At 37.6% G+C, this 17,905-nt stretch overlaps 1 protein-coding gene across 7 annotated transcripts in view; it reads right to left on the bottom strand.

The window, feature by feature from the left end:
• Rttn (rotatin) overlaps positions 1 to 17,905 on the bottom strand; it is a 159,279-nt gene that overhangs the window by 117,746 nt on the left and 23,628 nt on the right. For 6 of the 7 annotated variants that reach the window (XR_386368.3, XR_001782364.1, XR_001782365.2 and 3 more), the window contains 4 exons: positions 17,582 to 17,752; positions 3,815 to 4,027; positions 2,305 to 2,417; positions 171 to 297 (listed from right to left, as the gene is read on the bottom strand). Coding sequence is in view for 3 of the 7 variants with exons in the window: in XM_030250463.1 (XP_030106323.1) it covers positions 171 to 297; positions 2,305 to 2,417; positions 3,815 to 4,027; positions 17,582 to 17,752 (624 nt within the window). In the remaining 4 variants the exon portion in view is untranslated. Of the gene's footprint in view, positions 1 to 170; positions 298 to 517; positions 1,823 to 2,304; positions 2,418 to 3,814; positions 4,028 to 17,581; positions 17,753 to 17,905 lie in introns of those variants that run through there. The other variant, XM_011247080.3, reaches the window with a different exon arrangement.

Here is a 17,905-nt window from a genome sequence, read left to right as displayed (position 1 = left end):
ACAGATCAGAAGTAAGAATGGCAGAACACAAACACTTGACACACCCAAACAGACTCACTGAAGTTGTTAGATTTATAGTGCAACCTTCCCAGAGCTGACTAATGACTACCATCTATTTATGGAATACAGTTCTTAGAGCTAACACAAAAATAGCAGAAGAAAAATTCCACCTTTACAATCTCCAGGCAGCACTGGTAAGTCTCCACCTTCACCTGTGGCAATGGGTGAGACAGCATATGGAGAAACACCTTCTGACTCTCTCCCTGGAGTAATGGACTAGCCTGTGCAGATTTCCAGCTGGAAAAAAGGAAAAACGGCCAAGACAGACGAGGTCAGCAAGTTACTAAGCAAAGGACTACAAAGCATGTTGGAAAAGATCCCCTCCTACTCTAGTTCCTTTGAATGACATCTATCTTGAATAAACTAGACTGGCATGAACTCAGGCAAAAAGAAATAATTCTCTCCAAAGGGATAGAGAAAAAAATTATACAAAAAGAAAGCATCCTTAAAAACTCACTCTTGCAGCCAGGCATGGTGACACATGCCTCCAAGTCCAGCACTCAGGGAACAGGGGTAGGCGTATCACTAAGTTCCACCCTCGACATAGGAAGTTCCAGGCTAGCCAAAGCTGCATAGTGAGAACTCATTCAAAAAATAATAAATAAGTAAAATTGTTATTAAAAAATAATCCAGTGAAATGGCTCCATGGATAGAGGTACTTGTTACACAAATCTGATGACCTGAGTTCAACTCCCAGGTCCTCCTACAGACGGAGTGAATCTACTCCCCAAAACAGTCCTCCTGGCTTCACACACCGTGGTATGTGCACTCATATTACACAGACATGCATATTAGTAAAAAAGTAAATAAAACTAAAACTCAAAAGTTAGTTTGTCATATTATGGAATTTATTATAGGAATCTGTCCCAATATCTTAATATAAAATAACTAGTGCATAATGCTTTCTAAAAATCCACTTAAGAAAATTAATAATTTTATAAAACTTATAAAAAGAAATCTTAAACTTAGGTAATTATTTCTGTCAACTTTAATTTTTGGTTTTTTTTGTTTTTTGTTTTTTTTTTTTGAGATTGGGTCTTACTAGGCAGTGAGTGCTGACTTTAAGTACTAGTGAGTCTCCTGCTTCTGTTTCCTGAGCACTAGGCCTGTAAGTGTGAATCAGCACGTCTGACTATTAATAACTAATAACTAAGTAAGTAGTTGACAAACACGGCTACAAATGCACACAAATCCAGGAACTACTCATTTTTACTATGGGCATGACACTGTTAAATTGCCTCTGGGACAAAGTTTGGAGCTAGGACAAAAGGATGGACCATCCAGAGACTGCCCCACCCGGGGGTCCATCCCATAATCAGTCACCAAACGCAGACACTATTGCATATGCCAGCAAGATTTAGCTGATATAGCTGTCTCATATGAGGCTTTGCCAGTGCCTGGCATATACAGAAGTGGATGCTCACAGTCATCTATAGGATGGAACTCCAGGCCCCCATTGGAGGAGCTAGAGAAAGTACCCAAGAGCTGAAGGGGTCTGCAAACGTATAGGTGGAACAACAATATGAACTAACCAGTACCCACAGAGCTCGTGTCTCTAGCTGCATATGTAGCATTTGGAAGAGAGGCCCCTTGGTCTAGCAAACTTTATACGCCCCAGTACAAGGGAAAGCCAGGGCCAAGACGTAGGAGTGAGTGGGTAGGGGAGCAGAGCAGGGGGAGGGTATAGGGGACTTTTGGGATAGCATTGGAAATGTGAATGAAGAAAATATCTAATAAAAAAAAATAAAAGAAAAAAAAGAAAAAAAATTACCTCTGGAATAAAGCAGCTAACTAGTTTAATGCAGCTAGCTATACAATTTAATGAACTAATACAATTTAATAGTGAGACCCATAAAGTGATTTAAATTAAAATAGAAAATGTGTAAGGTATGTTCCATTTATATATATTTTTATTACGTATTTTTATTTTTTGTACATTGGTGTTTTGACTGCATAGGTCTGTGTGAGGGTGTCAGATCCCCTGGAATAGGAGTTACAGGTAGTTGTGTGCTGTCTTGTGGGTTCTAGAAATTGAACCTGGGTCCTCTGGAAGAGCACCAGTGCTCTTAATCACTGAGCCATCTCTCCAGCCCCTAGCTTCATTTATATTACTCCTAAGTTTACACACCCATGTTCATGCTTATTACTCCAAAGTTTGTACATACATGCTCCACATCCAATGCCCACACATGGACACACACTGCCCTATATTAATATTGTCAACACTTAAAAAGGAAATATTACATCTTTGAACAGATGCAGATGATTTCCTTTATTAGGGGAGAATGCTGATGATAGGAAAAGCTACGCAAGGCTTGGTCTGCCAGCTCCACTAATTCTAGAAGATTCTTTTCTCCCTGCAATAAAAAAGAAAAAGGATAGGAAATATAAAATTCATATTGGATAAAATTCTCATAGTTAACTAAGTACTTTCAGGAAATTAAACCATTCAGAGACCCTGTTCACATTTGTTTAAGTCCACTTTCTAACAAATCAATCTAAAAATATCAACCCAGAAGGCAGTGTGGGGGAAATCCTAGTGAAATGTCACCTAAGACTGTCCCTTATTTGGGTTTCCTTTGCTCACCTGTGACTTCTGTGACTAAAAGATTGGTGTATTTTGATACCTACCATCCTAACAAGCTCTTGAAACAAGAAGGCATCTATATATGCACAGTCAAAAGACTCCAGAATGCACAAAAAATTATAAATATTATACTTAAAGATGCAATTTAAAATTATAAAAGAAGAAACTGGAAGCCAGTGGCATCAAGAAGTGACAAAAGCATTGGCCAGGCCAAGTAGCTCAGGCCTTCATCCCAGGTACTGAGGAAGGTCAAGGGGGGGGGGGTCAAGTATAAGGCCCACCAGGACTACAAACTAAACTCAAGTCAACAAAAGGGCTGGAGGCTTAGTTCAGCTTTAGCAGTGAAGTGCTTACCTAACAAGTAAGAGGCCTGAGCTTCTATCCTCAGCATGGGGGAATGTGTTAACAGAGCAAATTGAAAAAGAAAACATGTATAGTGAATAAAGAAAAATTATAAACATGAAGTTCAGCGATACTTCAAAAGAAAATAAGAATTGTGTGCTTACTCTTCAGGGCCCATTTTGATATTCTCAGACGCTACATATACCTCTACTCAAGGCATTGCCATCTCTGGAACCCATCTCTGGGATCCACTAGCCTTTCAGTATAATATGTTATATTTCAATAGTAAGTTTAAATGAGATAAATGGTAATAATTACTGCTTCAATACTATCTCTCAAGATACCCACTATCTTACAAATCATAACTCAAGACTGTAATTAACAGCTACAAAATATCAGATTCTTCATGAAGACATGTAGTAAATGTCATAAAAGATTAAAACAAAATTTTATCTACGAGTCTCTAAGTATGCATTAACATACCTCTCATAATTCTGATTAATCAGTCATCACTCAGTTCCCAAAATGTAAGACATTGATACAAGTACTTGCTCTTATGTGGAAGACAGAAGAGTTATGTTTCGAAAACGGCTAATTCTATGAGAATACACTATTCAGAACCCTAATGTCTCTGTGTTACCTTTGTACAAATTATATCTCTATTTTAATCAGACTAGAGACTACTCCAGTCAAAATGTATGATATTTTTATCACATATCAACAACCAATTCACTTGTTGTATATCTATCAGTTGGAACTCTGTAAGTTAGATTTTCTAAACACTTCAGGAAAAAGATTTAAGAGATTATTTTTAAAATATTTTACCTCTTTCCCCACATCAGATAGGAAGTTACAGGTGCATTCAATTGAATAAACAGCCTCTGCAGTTCGCTTATAAATGCTGTAATTTTCAGAATCCAGCTGTTCCAAATAAGCCACAACTGTGTCATGAATCTCTGGATATTCCAAAGAAATAGGCATGTCCAAGGAGACAAAAAATAATGCTGCTGACATGGACTCTGGCAAAAACTCACTCGCCTTGATGAAGAAAAAAAATATTAAGTTAATATTTTCTAATATTTGTTTAAAAAAAAAACAAACTGTATACTATAATGTTAGTTGAGCCTATCTTATTAATTCTCTATCAAAAATCTATGGATTTTTTTCACAAGAAAGTTGTATTTTCCATCACATCAACATATCATGTTTTCTTCAATTCAATTTCTCTCTGCCCAAAATGTCTCAAGTCCAAATATGGCCTCCTTGTCCCAGTCTGGGAGATTGGTTACTTTTGTCCTCTTATACCCAGAATTACACCACTTCTATGAAGTAAAGAATGAAGCCAACACACTCCTGAGGACAGAAACTTTTTCTCTGACATATATAAGCATGCAATGCAGGGATTAATAACTACACATGAAACAGTATAACACTAATTCAATTCCAACTTAATTTATTTGAGCAGAAATTGATTTGTGTTCTCCTTTTAAGATGGAATTCAACATAACATTTCCAATCATTTCAGAAAACTTACAGAAGGCAGACCTATTCTATTGTTTTACATTAAAATATATTTTATAATCAAAGTCAATGAATCTAAAACTAGAACTAATTCTAATTATTATAGTTCCCTGGTAAGATTCTACATATTAATTAAAAAATAAAATGTAGTTTAGTCAAAGTTAAAGAAAATCATTCAACAGGCTTAATAGTATGACTGAAATATTGTCTTTATTTCTGAAAGTAATGACTTATTTCATTGACATCCTATTTTAACAATAATCATCAACTGCCTGAAAGTCTAATATTAAGATATAAATCAGTTAAGCAATAATGCCCTTAAAAGAGTTGCCAGTAAAGATCAAAAAAGATAAAGAAATCAAATTTTAAGTTAAAACCACTGAAAAACTAAGACATGTAAAAGAGCAGCTATTAGAAAGTCATGAGACCCTCACTGTTAGTAATTTTCTTATTGAAAAAGAAAGAGGGATTAGAAATGTAAATGAGCTAAATACCTAATAAAAAATGGAAAAAAAAAGAAAAAGAAAGAGGAAAAACTATATATCTGCTCACCTACAAATCATTCAACAAATATTAACTGAACCTCCCCTCTGCAGCTCTGTGTGCCAGGCACTATACCAGATCCTGAGGACACAGCAGAAAGCAAAACAAAATCTCTGCTTCATTGGAAGCTGACATTCCACTAAAGAAGGAAGAAAGTAAATACTACATTCACAAGATGTCAGATGTGGCTAGAAGTACTAATAAAAAAATAAATCAGGATAAGAAAGATAAAGAAACATTATATGGCATGGATAACGGAAGTGCTACTACTTTAAAACAATAAAGTATCTCTGTAAGGTGACATCAGAGTTTCCTAGTTTACATTCTATTGCTGTGATAAACACCATGATGAAATCTAATTTAGGAAGGAATGGGTTTGTTTGGCTTACCAGTTATATTCATCACCAAAGAAAACCCAGACAGGAACTCAAGGCAAGAACCTGAAGGCAGGAACTGAAGCAGAAACCAACAAGAAATCTTACTTAATAGCTCGATTTCTGCGCCTTGCTCAGTTTCATTCCTTTACACCTCAGGACCACCTGCCCAAAGATAGCATGGTCCACTTACTAGGCTCTCCCACACAATTATCTGTCAAGAAAATGCCACCTCAGACTTGCCCATAGGCCACTCTGATGGAGGCAGTTCTTCAATGAAGGCTTCCTCTTACATGATGCTCCTATACAATAAATGACCTGATGCAGAGCCTGGCCCAAGTAGGGATAGAATGACATGGTGACATAGCTCCTACCCCTGAGAGGGCACAATGTGAGCCTCCACGAGTGTCCATGGCTGCTGTGGGAGTAAGGATTGTTTATATAATAATGTTCATATTTTCACATTCCTCTGAGGTAATGTCCTCCCTGTTCATGTTAATGAATCCATGCTCACAGCCATCCATTGGACTGAGCACAGGGTCCCTAATGGAGAAGCTAGAAAAAGGACCCAAGGAGCTGACGGGGTTTGTAGACCCATAGGAGGAACAACAATATGAACCAACCAATACCCCCCCAGAACTCCCAGGGACTAAACACCAACCAAAGGGTACACATGGAAGGACCCCTGTCTCCAACCACATATGTAACAGAGGATGGACTTGTGGGACATCACTGGGAGAAGAGGCCCTTGGTCTTATGAAGGCTTGATGCCCCAGTGTAGGGGAATGCCAGAACAGTGAAGCAGGAGAGGGTGGGTTAGTGAGGGAGGAGGGATGGGATAGGGGAATTTTCGGAGGGGAAATGAGGAAAGGGGATAAAATTTGCAATGTACGTAATGAAAACATCTAATCAAAAATCAAAAATAAATAAATAAATGAGAATGTAATGAATAGGAAGTTTGCAATGGCAAAACAGTCTCCAGAAATGCTCTAAATAAAAGAATCATGGAACAAATGTAATCATCTAAAACTTAATGGGAGAACCAATGTTTTACAAAAATAATTATTATTATAGGACGTAAACTGAAAGTCAATAATATCAATGCAACAGTCAAAAACCTACCACCAACCAAAGAGCAAGCACAGGATGGACCTAGACACCCTACACATATGTAACAGGGACTGTTCCTGAATCTGTTGCCTGGCTGCCTGCAGATCCCATTCCCCTAACTGGGACGATTTGTACCTTATACTGCAGTAAATTGATGTGGTGGGTTGGAGGGTATAGTGTATAAGTAGGTGAAGAAAGGAATTGGAGGAAAAACTGTGTGAGGGTGGTACTGAAGGGGAGAGGGGTCCTGATACTGGGATGTAAAGTAAAATAAATAAAATTAATTAAAAATAAAGAAAATAAGGGAAACCTGGAATAAATAACTGAATTGGTATATAAATAAAAAAAAATGGGCTTTTGGTCTGCAGGAAATGAGCTAGCAAAAAAAGATAGCAGTTCTCTTTTAGATTTTTATTCTCTACAGAACTGTCTAGAGATTTCTGGAGAGCAACACAGCTTTTCAAGAACTATTTCTTAACAGGATTTCTGACTTGGTCATAAGATCCAATAATTTTTTATAGCAGCTTTCCTGACTTGGTCAGAAAAGCCATAAGCTATCTTATCTATATAGCTTTTAGAATTTTAACTAGCAGAGAGAACTGTCTCTACCAGAGAGTTTTTAGAATAGCAAGAAAAAGCTGTCTAGAGCAGAGCAGAACACATTGGGGGGGGGGGGCAGAGAGAGAAAGAGAGAGAGAGCAAGCAGAGTCTGAAAAGCCACCTCAGCAGAACCTAGGCTGCCAGCTTGGACCCACAATTTGACTTCAAGTCATTCTTTTTGCTGTTCCTAGACACCATCTCCAAGCTGAGACTGGTCCTTGATAACCTGGACCAGTCAGGAAACATGGATATCCAGAAGGAAAGCAGTCACAAAAAAAAAAAGAAAAGAAAAAGAAAAAGAAAAAGAAAAAGAAAAAGAAAAAGAAAAAGAAAAAGAAAGAAAGAAAGAAAGAAAGAAAAAAAGGAGGGTGGGGAGAGGGGGAGAGAGACAGAGACAGAGACAGAGACAGAGAGAGAGAGAGAGAGAGAGAGAGAGAGAGAGAGAGAGAGAGAGAAGCTCCAAATAGGTCATTATAAATAGTGCTGAGGGATGGAAATAGGGAAAGAAGAATCAGATCAATTAAGACTTTGATCTTTCTTAAGGATTTGCTCACAGATAGAAGCCCTTGGCAGAATACAAGCAAGCATTAGTCTGACTAGTCTGCAGAGAATACAGAGTAAAACAAAGGTAAAAAGAGAGAGATTAAGGAAGAGTTCACTGCAATTACACAGACCAAACAGGACATTGGGTTCAACTCAGGTACTTAACACTGGAGAAACTATACTTAAGGACTAGAACCTTTTACGTAAAAAATTAACATGTGGAAAATGAAGATACTATTTACTAAAATAACAAAGACTATGGGGAGAAAACACTTATGAAGCAAAGAATTAGGTCTGAGGTAGAGAGTTAGAGATACCACTATCCAAATGAAGGTACTGAAATGGAACACTAGAGATATACAACATATATTTGACATGAAACATGATACATGTGAATGCCTTGCCTGTAAACATACAACCTGGGATCATAAGCAAATAAATCATATTTAAAGATCACATAAAGAGAGGTATTTCATGAGGTCAGTCTTCTACATTTGAAAGACTAAGGAAAATAAAACAAGTAAAGGAGACTTGGACACACAGTACTGAAATAATATAACCTAGAGGGTCTAACTCCATGGTAACTACAATTTAGTGTTAGGGTTTGAAATCACTGAAGGAAGACCCCAGACTCAAATAGTATGCAAAAAAAAAAAAAAAAGCGTTTAATCTGCAGAAATAACCAGCATGCAGGGATCACCACCACTTCAAAATGGTGACCTAGACAAAGACACTAATGGGACTCCTATTAAATCCTTTCTGATGTCAAAAACTGCAATGAGAATTCTGCCAGTCTTCAAGTGTCACTAGTTAATTACTTCTGAGATAGCAAGCAGCCATCTATAACCTAGAGCACATTCCAAAAGGTTGTAAAAACCATTAGCCAAAGGTCATAAAAACGGAACTAAGGATTTACTATAGGTGCAAGGACAGAAGATAAAATATTGACTAGGTTTATCTATACAAAATTTCAAGGATAACTTAGTTGTGGTCTTTAACTCACCATGAACCTGTACTGCCAGTAACAAATGATGAATGTTTAGCCAGATAATTACTCTTAGTAGATACGCATGTAGACATCCTCTGTTGTAAACCTTTTATCCAATTTATGACCTGAATTTATGTGCAAACTTGTGGTATAATTTTTACCATGTGGTCATGCCCTCTGAAAGATGTATAAGTGCTGAGAACAAAGAGCAGAGACAGGCCTCCCTCCCTTTCTCTTCCCAGGACTTCAACCAAGAAGTGAGCAGTTCCTGCAGAGATTAGCCCGTTCTAAGATAAGATTATCTCCCATTCATGTGGCTATCATTAGGCTGTTCCACAAGTGGGGAATTTTATTGTCTTGTTCCAGGACTTTGGGATCTGCTGCTGGAGCAAATGGTTTATGGTCTAGTTTCTGAGTAGAAACAAAATGGGATGAAAAGGCCCCTTCATTGGTTTGAAAGGTCAATGCCTAACTCTAGTGAGAAAAATAACTGGGTTTGAATTCAGCATTAAGCAGAGAACAGAGTATCTAGTACTTGATAAATATTCATTTCCTTCCTTTCCCCTTTTCCCTCAAAGAAGAATTTGACATTTTCACTATGCATATTTGTATCTGAAACTCTATTATATCAACAACTCAAAACATTATTCTAAGATCCTAAATTTAATTCTTGCATGGCACAGTATTATCTAAGAATTTGATAGAAAGGAGGCCTCTGGGTTGGGAATTTAACTCAATAGTAGAGTGTTTGCTAGCAAGCACAAGGCCCTTTGTCTCCAGCAATAGAAGGTGTCAAGGACAAGAAATTCATCTCCTTGGGCCCTACCCTGATGAATCAGAATATGGAAGATAGGATTATCAAGATCTCTAGGAGATCTGTTTTCACACTACAAAATGCACTGATCTGAATCATTCAGTCAGCACCAACAATAATAGACCTTACATACATCATTAAACACCAGAGACTTGGAGTATGAAGTCCTCCTTGCTTTTACTTCTGCATGCAAGTATATTCTTAGAATACACTTGGATCTTGGGTTCTGCTTCTTCTGGTTCAGGCTAGTATTTTCAACTCTTCCCCTACACCTCCTAAATATTTACCCAAGTAAAATAAGCTTCATTTTATTTCTCAATCAGTTCACTACCAATCAAAAGTATTTTCATGAGATTACTAACATTTTAACCAAATATGAATACTCTACAAAGTTATTTTCAATCAAAAATCAAAAAACAAAAAAAAACAATCAATTGCAAAGGAAAACCCCTTGAACATGGCTCACATTGCCTTCCAATTGTTGATGTCTCCTCACAGGCAGAGGGCGGCAAAACCTCACATTTCAACACAATGGAGAAAAGAGCAGTGGAAGAGTATTTCTGTTAAGATGCCATTTTAAAATACTTCATTAATTGAAGCAAATATAACCAAGTAGCCTATAAATACATTAACCACAATTTCCTACAATGCCTAAAACTGATCTACTAAATGTACTACTAAAAAGTTACAGATACTGATTTATCTTCAGAAAAAAAGAACAATGAAAAATTATCTTTGTTCAAAGTTAACAAAACAACAAAAGAACACTGGACATATTATACACACACTATACATACACACAGTCTACAAACATACATGCACAAGTTTTCAGTTCAGGTGATAGATCTTGTCTAGAAACATTAATCTGAGGAAAGTAGACAAGTAGATGGCTTTAAGAATCACAAATAGTTATATTTGTGAGATAGATAGATGATATTTCATATAGATTTGTGATAGTTCATGAGGGCCAAGGTCAGTCCCTAGGATTCTACATTTTAATTTTTCACAATGCAAAATGTATGTTTTAAGTTTAAAACTTAATTTTCTCCAAAATGTCCTCGCAATACATTGCAGCTCTTAAATATCAATAGAAAATAGAATTGAGACTATATTCTCCACAAAATTCTAGAAATAAAACTAAAGATGGTTAATAACTAAGGGTAATAAAAGAGCACAGAAAGTAGTTCTCTACTGTAGATCTGTTAAGATCTCTCCTATGCCTTCTGTGGTGATACAATTTTCTAAGAATGTCTCTTGACTCCAAAGAAACTAAACTTTTAGAGATTTTGCCATCAAGTGCATGATGTGCCTTGAGAAAATTTAAGACTGCATACTCAACATGCCGTCCTACTCAGCCTGTTTAAGTTTAACCTGCTTTGAACAAGTATAACCAACCTTACTATGCCCTGCACTTTTCATGCAATCAGCTTGTACAAGGTAAGCTAAATGAGTTTTAGTCTTAAATTACATACTTTTGCATTCTCCTGACCCAGAATGGTGTGTGTGTGTGTGTGTGTTTGTTTATGCACGTGCATATGTACACTATGATAATCATTTGATGAAAGCAACCAATATGTTGAAATGTAGCCTTAAAATAAATATTCATTATAGGTATTAGAAATAACCTGTGTTTATTGATAACAACTGTTTGCAGTGTCAAGTGCTATTCGGGGTCAGTAACTTATTCTCTTGTAATAAATTCTTATTCCTTTCTGATATTGTTTATTTTACTGTTCAATAAATAAAGAAAAAAGCCTTTTATAGAATAATCATGACAAACATCAGACATAGACACACACATGCACAAATGCAGACATCTGACACAGACACAGGCACAACTCACAGGCAAAAGGTACCGGCACACACAACAGAGAGGTGACAGATAATAGGCCAGTAACTACAAATCACAAACAGGCAGAGGACACAATGGAGAGTTCAAATTTAGACTCACTCGGGAACACTAATCCAAGAGGATGCTGCTTTTTTTTCATTTCCAAATGGAATATTGATACATACTGGTTGCCCACTAAGAATATCTTTAATGCATAACTGATACACTCTCATTTAAGTAGGCCAACTGATTTAATAATAACTACACTATAGAATACCTGTACATGAATGATGTGTGACATTTTACCATTAACAGTCAAATTTAGAGAAATATTTTAAATGGCCTAATTAAGCTATCATTACTGAATTAGTGCATAATTTCAGAAGTAGTGTTTAGCCATAAATAGAAGAAATACTAGCTCTAGGTACAACCAGTGTAGAGGAATTTTAATCCATCAACATGGCTGCTCTGGCAAAGGATCACATCCAAAGACCTAGGACTATGTGATCAAGCTGGAATAAAAACATACTCTCGGTACATAAATTTAAGATAAAATTCTCACCAAATTGCTCTGCTTGGCCTCAAACTGAATCTCTCAATTTATTTGAATCTTTTGGCTCCTTCTTATTCTGTGGCTTCAACTGCCTCTGCTGACCTGCATTGAATGTTGTGAACTCACAAATGGACTCAACAACTCCACTGCACTTGCAGAAGGAAGAAGGCCATGTTTGAAAGTGACATCTAATTGAGGGACAGAATTAGAGGAAGATTTGACAGAATGAGTCACAGATAGGATACGCCCAACTTTCAAAAAGACAGCACAGGAAAGAGAAGGTATTTAAGAGCAGCAGCAGGAGAGAGAAAGAGGGGGTGAGGGGGGTAGCTGGGAGACAGTGCAGTGAGTGCAATGCAGTGCAGTGGAGTTGAGTTCATTTGTGAGTTCATGACATTCAGTGCAGGTCAGCAGAGGCAGTTGAAGCCAGAAAATAAGAAGGAACCAAAAGATTCAAATAAATTAAGAGATTCAGTTTGAGGCCAAGCAGAGCAATTCAATGAGAAGCAAAGAAAAACACAGATTGAAATAGTCAGCTTAGTTTAAGCCAGAAGAGTTGAGTTGAACCACTCAGCTAGAGTTCAGAAAGAACTAGAAAAGGTGAGCTTATTCAGCAGTAAGCCTCTGAAAGGACAATTATCCTGGAGAATAAAAGCAACATTTATATTTCATTTTTCAACTTCTCAAAAGTACTTTTTTTTAACAATTTTCCCACATAAGATCACAATTATATTTTGCATGTCCAATTCTTCTCACCTATTAGCCAGTAAAAATGATAAAACTTGCAGAACTGCAAGATATTTTTAATATACCTATAATAAAATTATGCTTTAAATGCTCATTTTGATCCAGTATTGCAATACAGACATGATCTAAACTATGAGTAAATACTTGGCATAGTATTACTCCCTAAAACTTAAAAAAAAAATATCCTCAACTTAATTTCCAGAAGAAATCCTTTATAAATTATGGAACATTTTTATGGTAAAATATTAGTATCCATTAAAATTTATGAAATACCAAATTAAGTAAAAAATGTGTATTAGATAATAATAAATCATAAAAACACATTTTTGTAGATAATCTCAATTTGATTATGAAAAAACTCAAGCTAATTTGAAGTCATAAATAAATTGCTACTCTTCTTTGTATATTAAAGTGTTCTCTAAGAGCTTATTTTATATTCCAAATTTTAAAAAAAACTTTAAAAAGAAAGGATTGGGTAAAATAGCAAAGTAGATTTCACAAAAGCACTAAAAACTAGACCAGAAGAATAATATCAAGGGTAGAAAAGTAGCTTTGTAAAGAAATATGTCAATCACGTAAAGAACTTTCAAAAGACATAAAAAAAAATACTAAAACTTGAACACACATAATTAGCTCAAACCATCAATATAGCTTAGACACTAAAACAAACATCCAAGTATCAAATATTAACCATACAAGTTAACTGGATGTTTTTAAGATTTTATTTTTACTCATGTGTGTTTGTGTGTGCAAACATAAGTGCACACACACATGTGGGTACCCATAGAGTCATATCCCTTTGAGTTGAAGTTATAGATGCTTGTGAGTTGCCCAACATGGGAGCTGGGAAGCCAACTCAACTCTGCTATAAAAGAAGTAAGCATTTTTAAGCCCTGAGTCATCTTTCTAACTTCTAAATATCAGGATACTTCATACTACCTGTCTTAGTCAGGGTTTTTATTCCTGCACAAACATCATGACCAAGAAGCAAGTTGGGGAGGAAAGGGTTTATTCAGCTTATATGTCCACATTGCTGTTGATCACCAAAGGAAGTCAGGACTGGAATTCACACAGGGCAGGAAGAGGGGCTGATACAGAGGCCATGGAGGGATGTTCTTTACTGGCTTGCTTCTACTGGCTTGCTCAGCCTGCTCTCTTATAGAACCCAAGATTACCAGCCCAGTGATGGTCCCACCCACAAGGGGCCCTCCCCCCCTTGATCACTAATTGAGAAAATGCCTTCCAGCTGGATCTCTTGGAAGCATTTTCCCAACTGAAGCTCTTTTCTCTGTGATAACTCCAGCCTGTGTCAAGTTGACACAAAACTAGCCAGTACACTACCAAACATACAATTTTTTAAAATTCTTTTGGTAAGCTGATAAAATAAAATACCAGCTAATTATACTGCTGATAAAAGGTGGAAATGAAAGAAAATCTTCAAGATATATGTGTGACCAAAATAAATAAATAAATAAATAAATAAATACATCACTGAAGGTATCAAGGTATATAGCATGCAACTGAAAGTACAGCATGTGTAAAAAATAGAACATTACTAAAAGACCAACTTGATCAACACCTGCATGCTAAGGCACTGCTTGCCTGTTTTGAAATGTCAAGCAAGAGAAAATAGATGACACTTAGCAAATGCTAACCAGGATATAATTTCCGAAAGGCTGAATACTGTGTTTTACATATGCCAAGGAATTGGGGAAATAAGGGTAAGTAACAAACTCTATCTATCTGTAAAGAAACAGTAGATGACCTTGCCAGGAATAAGCATCAAGAGCTATGCTCCTTGCTTGCAGAGATGAGAACATGGGTGTATCTGTAATGACATCCATTCAATTTAAAGGTCTAACAATTATATAGTTTATGCATATGTGTATGTCTGTGTCTATATACATGAGGTATTTAAAAGGCCTGCTGCATGCTTAGTAGAAGTAAAACTGATAAGGCAAAAGGAATTAGAATCAAAGACATGACCACTGACTGCCCTTCACGTAAACCCAAACTTATTAAAGAAATGAAACCAGGGGCTGGCAAGATGGCTCAATGGGTATGAGCACTGACTGCTCTTCCAAAGGTTCTGAGTTCAAATCCCAGCAACCACATGGTGGCTCACAACCACCCGTAATGAGATCTGACGGCCTCTTCTGGTGTGTCTGAAGACAGCTACAGTGTACTTACATATAATAAATAAATAAATCTTTTAAAAAAAAAAAGAAATGAAGCCAGGAGGTGAAGACATGGCTCACTGGTCCAGAGCACTTGTTCTTGCAGAGGACCAAGGCTCATTTCCTAGTACCTGAACAGCTCATAACTATATGTACCTCCTACTTCAGGGAATCTGATATCCTCTGCTGACCTCCATGGGTACCAGATACACACACATGGTGCTCATATATACATACAGATAAAACACTCACACCTAAAACAAATTAAAATTTTTTAATGAAATCACACAAGTCAAGAATGTAAATACATATATTAGATAATAGTAAGCTTTAGAAGAGATTAAGTTCTATGAGACAAGTTCTAATTCAGTCCTATATCCAGTTTCTAATACTACTAGCCAACTACTATGAATGAATTAATTATTGATTAGGTAAACAAATGAAGAAATATACATATGACTGTAGAAAGCTCAAATAGATTTAACATATGCAAAAGTAAAAATTCATTTCTATCAAATGATTTGCCAAAATTGTTCAAGGTGCTACATCTCTCTTAAATTTACTACACTGTGGGGAACAGGGAAGACATGAGTAAATAAGGGGATGAAATCCTGAAGGAATGTCTATTGTTGACAGGGGCACAGACCCATGAGAATGGCAGTCTTCCCAGCCAGGCTCAGAGAACTAGCAAAACCTTCTTCAGTTCCAAGTAAGCATATTTAGGAAAGATTGACTATTGTGCAGGAAATAGCAAACACAGCTTCCTCTCAGATGACTACAGGCTAAGACTGCATCCCCACAGAGAGACATCACACCCAGACCAGCTAAACAACCCTCCTTTTTCAGCTATATACAATAAACATGCCTCCTCACATTGAGTTTCCAAGTGGCTCTTGGTGTCATGTCTCCAGCTTATCTATACATGTAGCTGTCCTATCTTCATTCCTTTATCACCCCAACAGGTTTCCAGGATGGATTTGTGCAGGTCAGAGAGAAGAATGTAAAGAAAGAGAAAGAAGGAGGATGGTAGAAGCAGAGAAAGGAAGTGCATGTCTAAGTGCTAGGAGTAAAATATGGAACAGGCAGAAGCAAGAAAGAAGCAGCTCTATTTGTACTTTAGACTCTGAACGAGTTTTTGCTGGCAGTGTTCTCCTTATGAGCGAGCTGTCCAAATGGGTTATATTCATCTCCCAAACTATCAGGCTTCTTTAGGGATTTCAGAATTCCACGAATTTGAGTTTGGTGTAGTGAAACACTTTGTAGTCACTGTTGCTCTTCCTACACTGAAATAGTCCCTGGGCTTCCAGCTAACCTACCAAGATCTATGTTTAGGACTTCCTTTCCCAGGTACAGAAGTAGTCAGAGGCAGTGGGCTCTCTTGTGCTCAGGCTTGATCTCTGGCAACAGCAAGCTACTCTTGACCTTGAGATAAAGCAGGACAACCCAGCCAATCTCCTCCCCACCCTAGGCCCTTGTCTTTGAGGCTAGGATCAGAGGAGGCATATGCCTCCAGGCTGGGAACTACCTCAGGAAACAGTGCTGGTCTTTCCTCTTGGTGGACAAAGCCAGCAGCAGCTGTTAGTAGTAGGGCTCTTGCAAGCAGCCCTGAGAAGGGGCCTGCTGGAAGGGAAGGATCTAGTATCTAGCAAGATAATCAATCACCCAGGCCAGAGGCCTGGTTTGAGATCACACAGAAGTGCCACTGAACCAGAAGTCAAGCTGCATCAAAAGCATTTAAGAAGCAAAAAAGAGGGAGTTGTGAGAAATGGAGGAAGCCTTGGGCAAATGTGTGAGGGGCAGATAACTTCCTGAATATTTATTATTGACAGGAGCGGAGCCATGTCTAGGACCCCAGTGCCTCAACTACACTGAGACTGGCAAAGCCTTTTCCAGGGGAAACTCAAAGAGAACTTGCAAAGCCTTCCTCTGATCTGGTGCAATGTATCCAGAACTTATCAAGCATGGTTTCCTCTTCCAGTATGACTACAACCTGAGATTGCTCCCTTACAGAGACTGTGGTGATAGGAATGAGAATGGTCCCCAGAAGCTCATATACTTATAGATCCAGGTTGGTGGACTGTTTAGGAAAGATAAGAAGGTGTGGCCTTGTAGAAGGAAGTGTGCCTCTGGGGGTGGGGTGCAAAGATTTCAAAATGCCATGCCAAGTCAAATTCAGTCTGTCTATCTCTCCATCTATCTATCTGTCTCTGTTTCTCTGTTTGTCTCTGTCTCTCTGACTGCTGCTGGTGGATCAGATATAAGCTCTCAGCTACTTCTCCATTGCCATGCCTGCCTGCTGCCATACTCTCTACCATAACAGTCATTGACTCCCCCTCTGAAACTGTAAGCAAGCCCCAGATTAACTGCTTTCTTGTTTAAGCTGCCTTGGTCATGATGTCTCTTCACAACTATAGAACAGTAACTAAGACAAAGACCTCCAATCAAGATTAGCTATATCTACCTCCTTGTTCAGCTGTATACAATAAACCTACCTCCTTGATACAAATGTATAAAATAAATACACTTAGTTTATTGGTTGCTGCAGTCATGGTGTGTCTACATCACAGCAAATGGCCTAAATGACTACAGCTTTTCTATACATCAGTCTGTGTCCTGGTTCTTCACTCTCTCTTCACACTAGTCAGGTTTCCAAGGTCAAGCCTTGCAGGACGCAGTGCTATTCCATATACATTTTGAAAACATTCTAAAGCAAACACACCTTTACACCATTAAATAGCCACTTACTTAAATCTTTCAGTAAATTTTAAGCACCCAGCCTGCTCTCCCTTACCTTTTCAACAGGGAGAAGAAGTTGCAACAGTCGAACTGTGAACAGTGAGATGCTGACAAAGGCCATTCTGTGGTGCACGAGTACAGCCTCGGCTTGCTCCATGCTAAAACTGGTTTTACGGTAGCACATGGTTTCTCCAAGGGACCCCAACACTTGGAGCAGTTTCTCTTTCTGAAAGCATTCAAACAAGACAAAACTAAACAAAACAATCAATTCTGCATGTAAATATACAAGTGTCATTGAGAACAAATACTACCATTAACAAACCGACACGAAAATTTACTCCTCGAAGCAAAAACAGCCAACATCTTGTGATAACAGAAC

This window comes from Mus musculus, chromosome 18 (genome assembly GCF_000001635.26).
Source record: "Mus musculus strain C57BL/6J chromosome 18, GRCm38.p6 C57BL/6J".
Taxonomy (NCBI): domain Eukaryota; kingdom Metazoa; phylum Chordata; class Mammalia; order Rodentia; family Muridae; genus Mus; species Mus musculus.
This window is presented reverse-complemented; position numbering and strand designations above follow the sequence as displayed.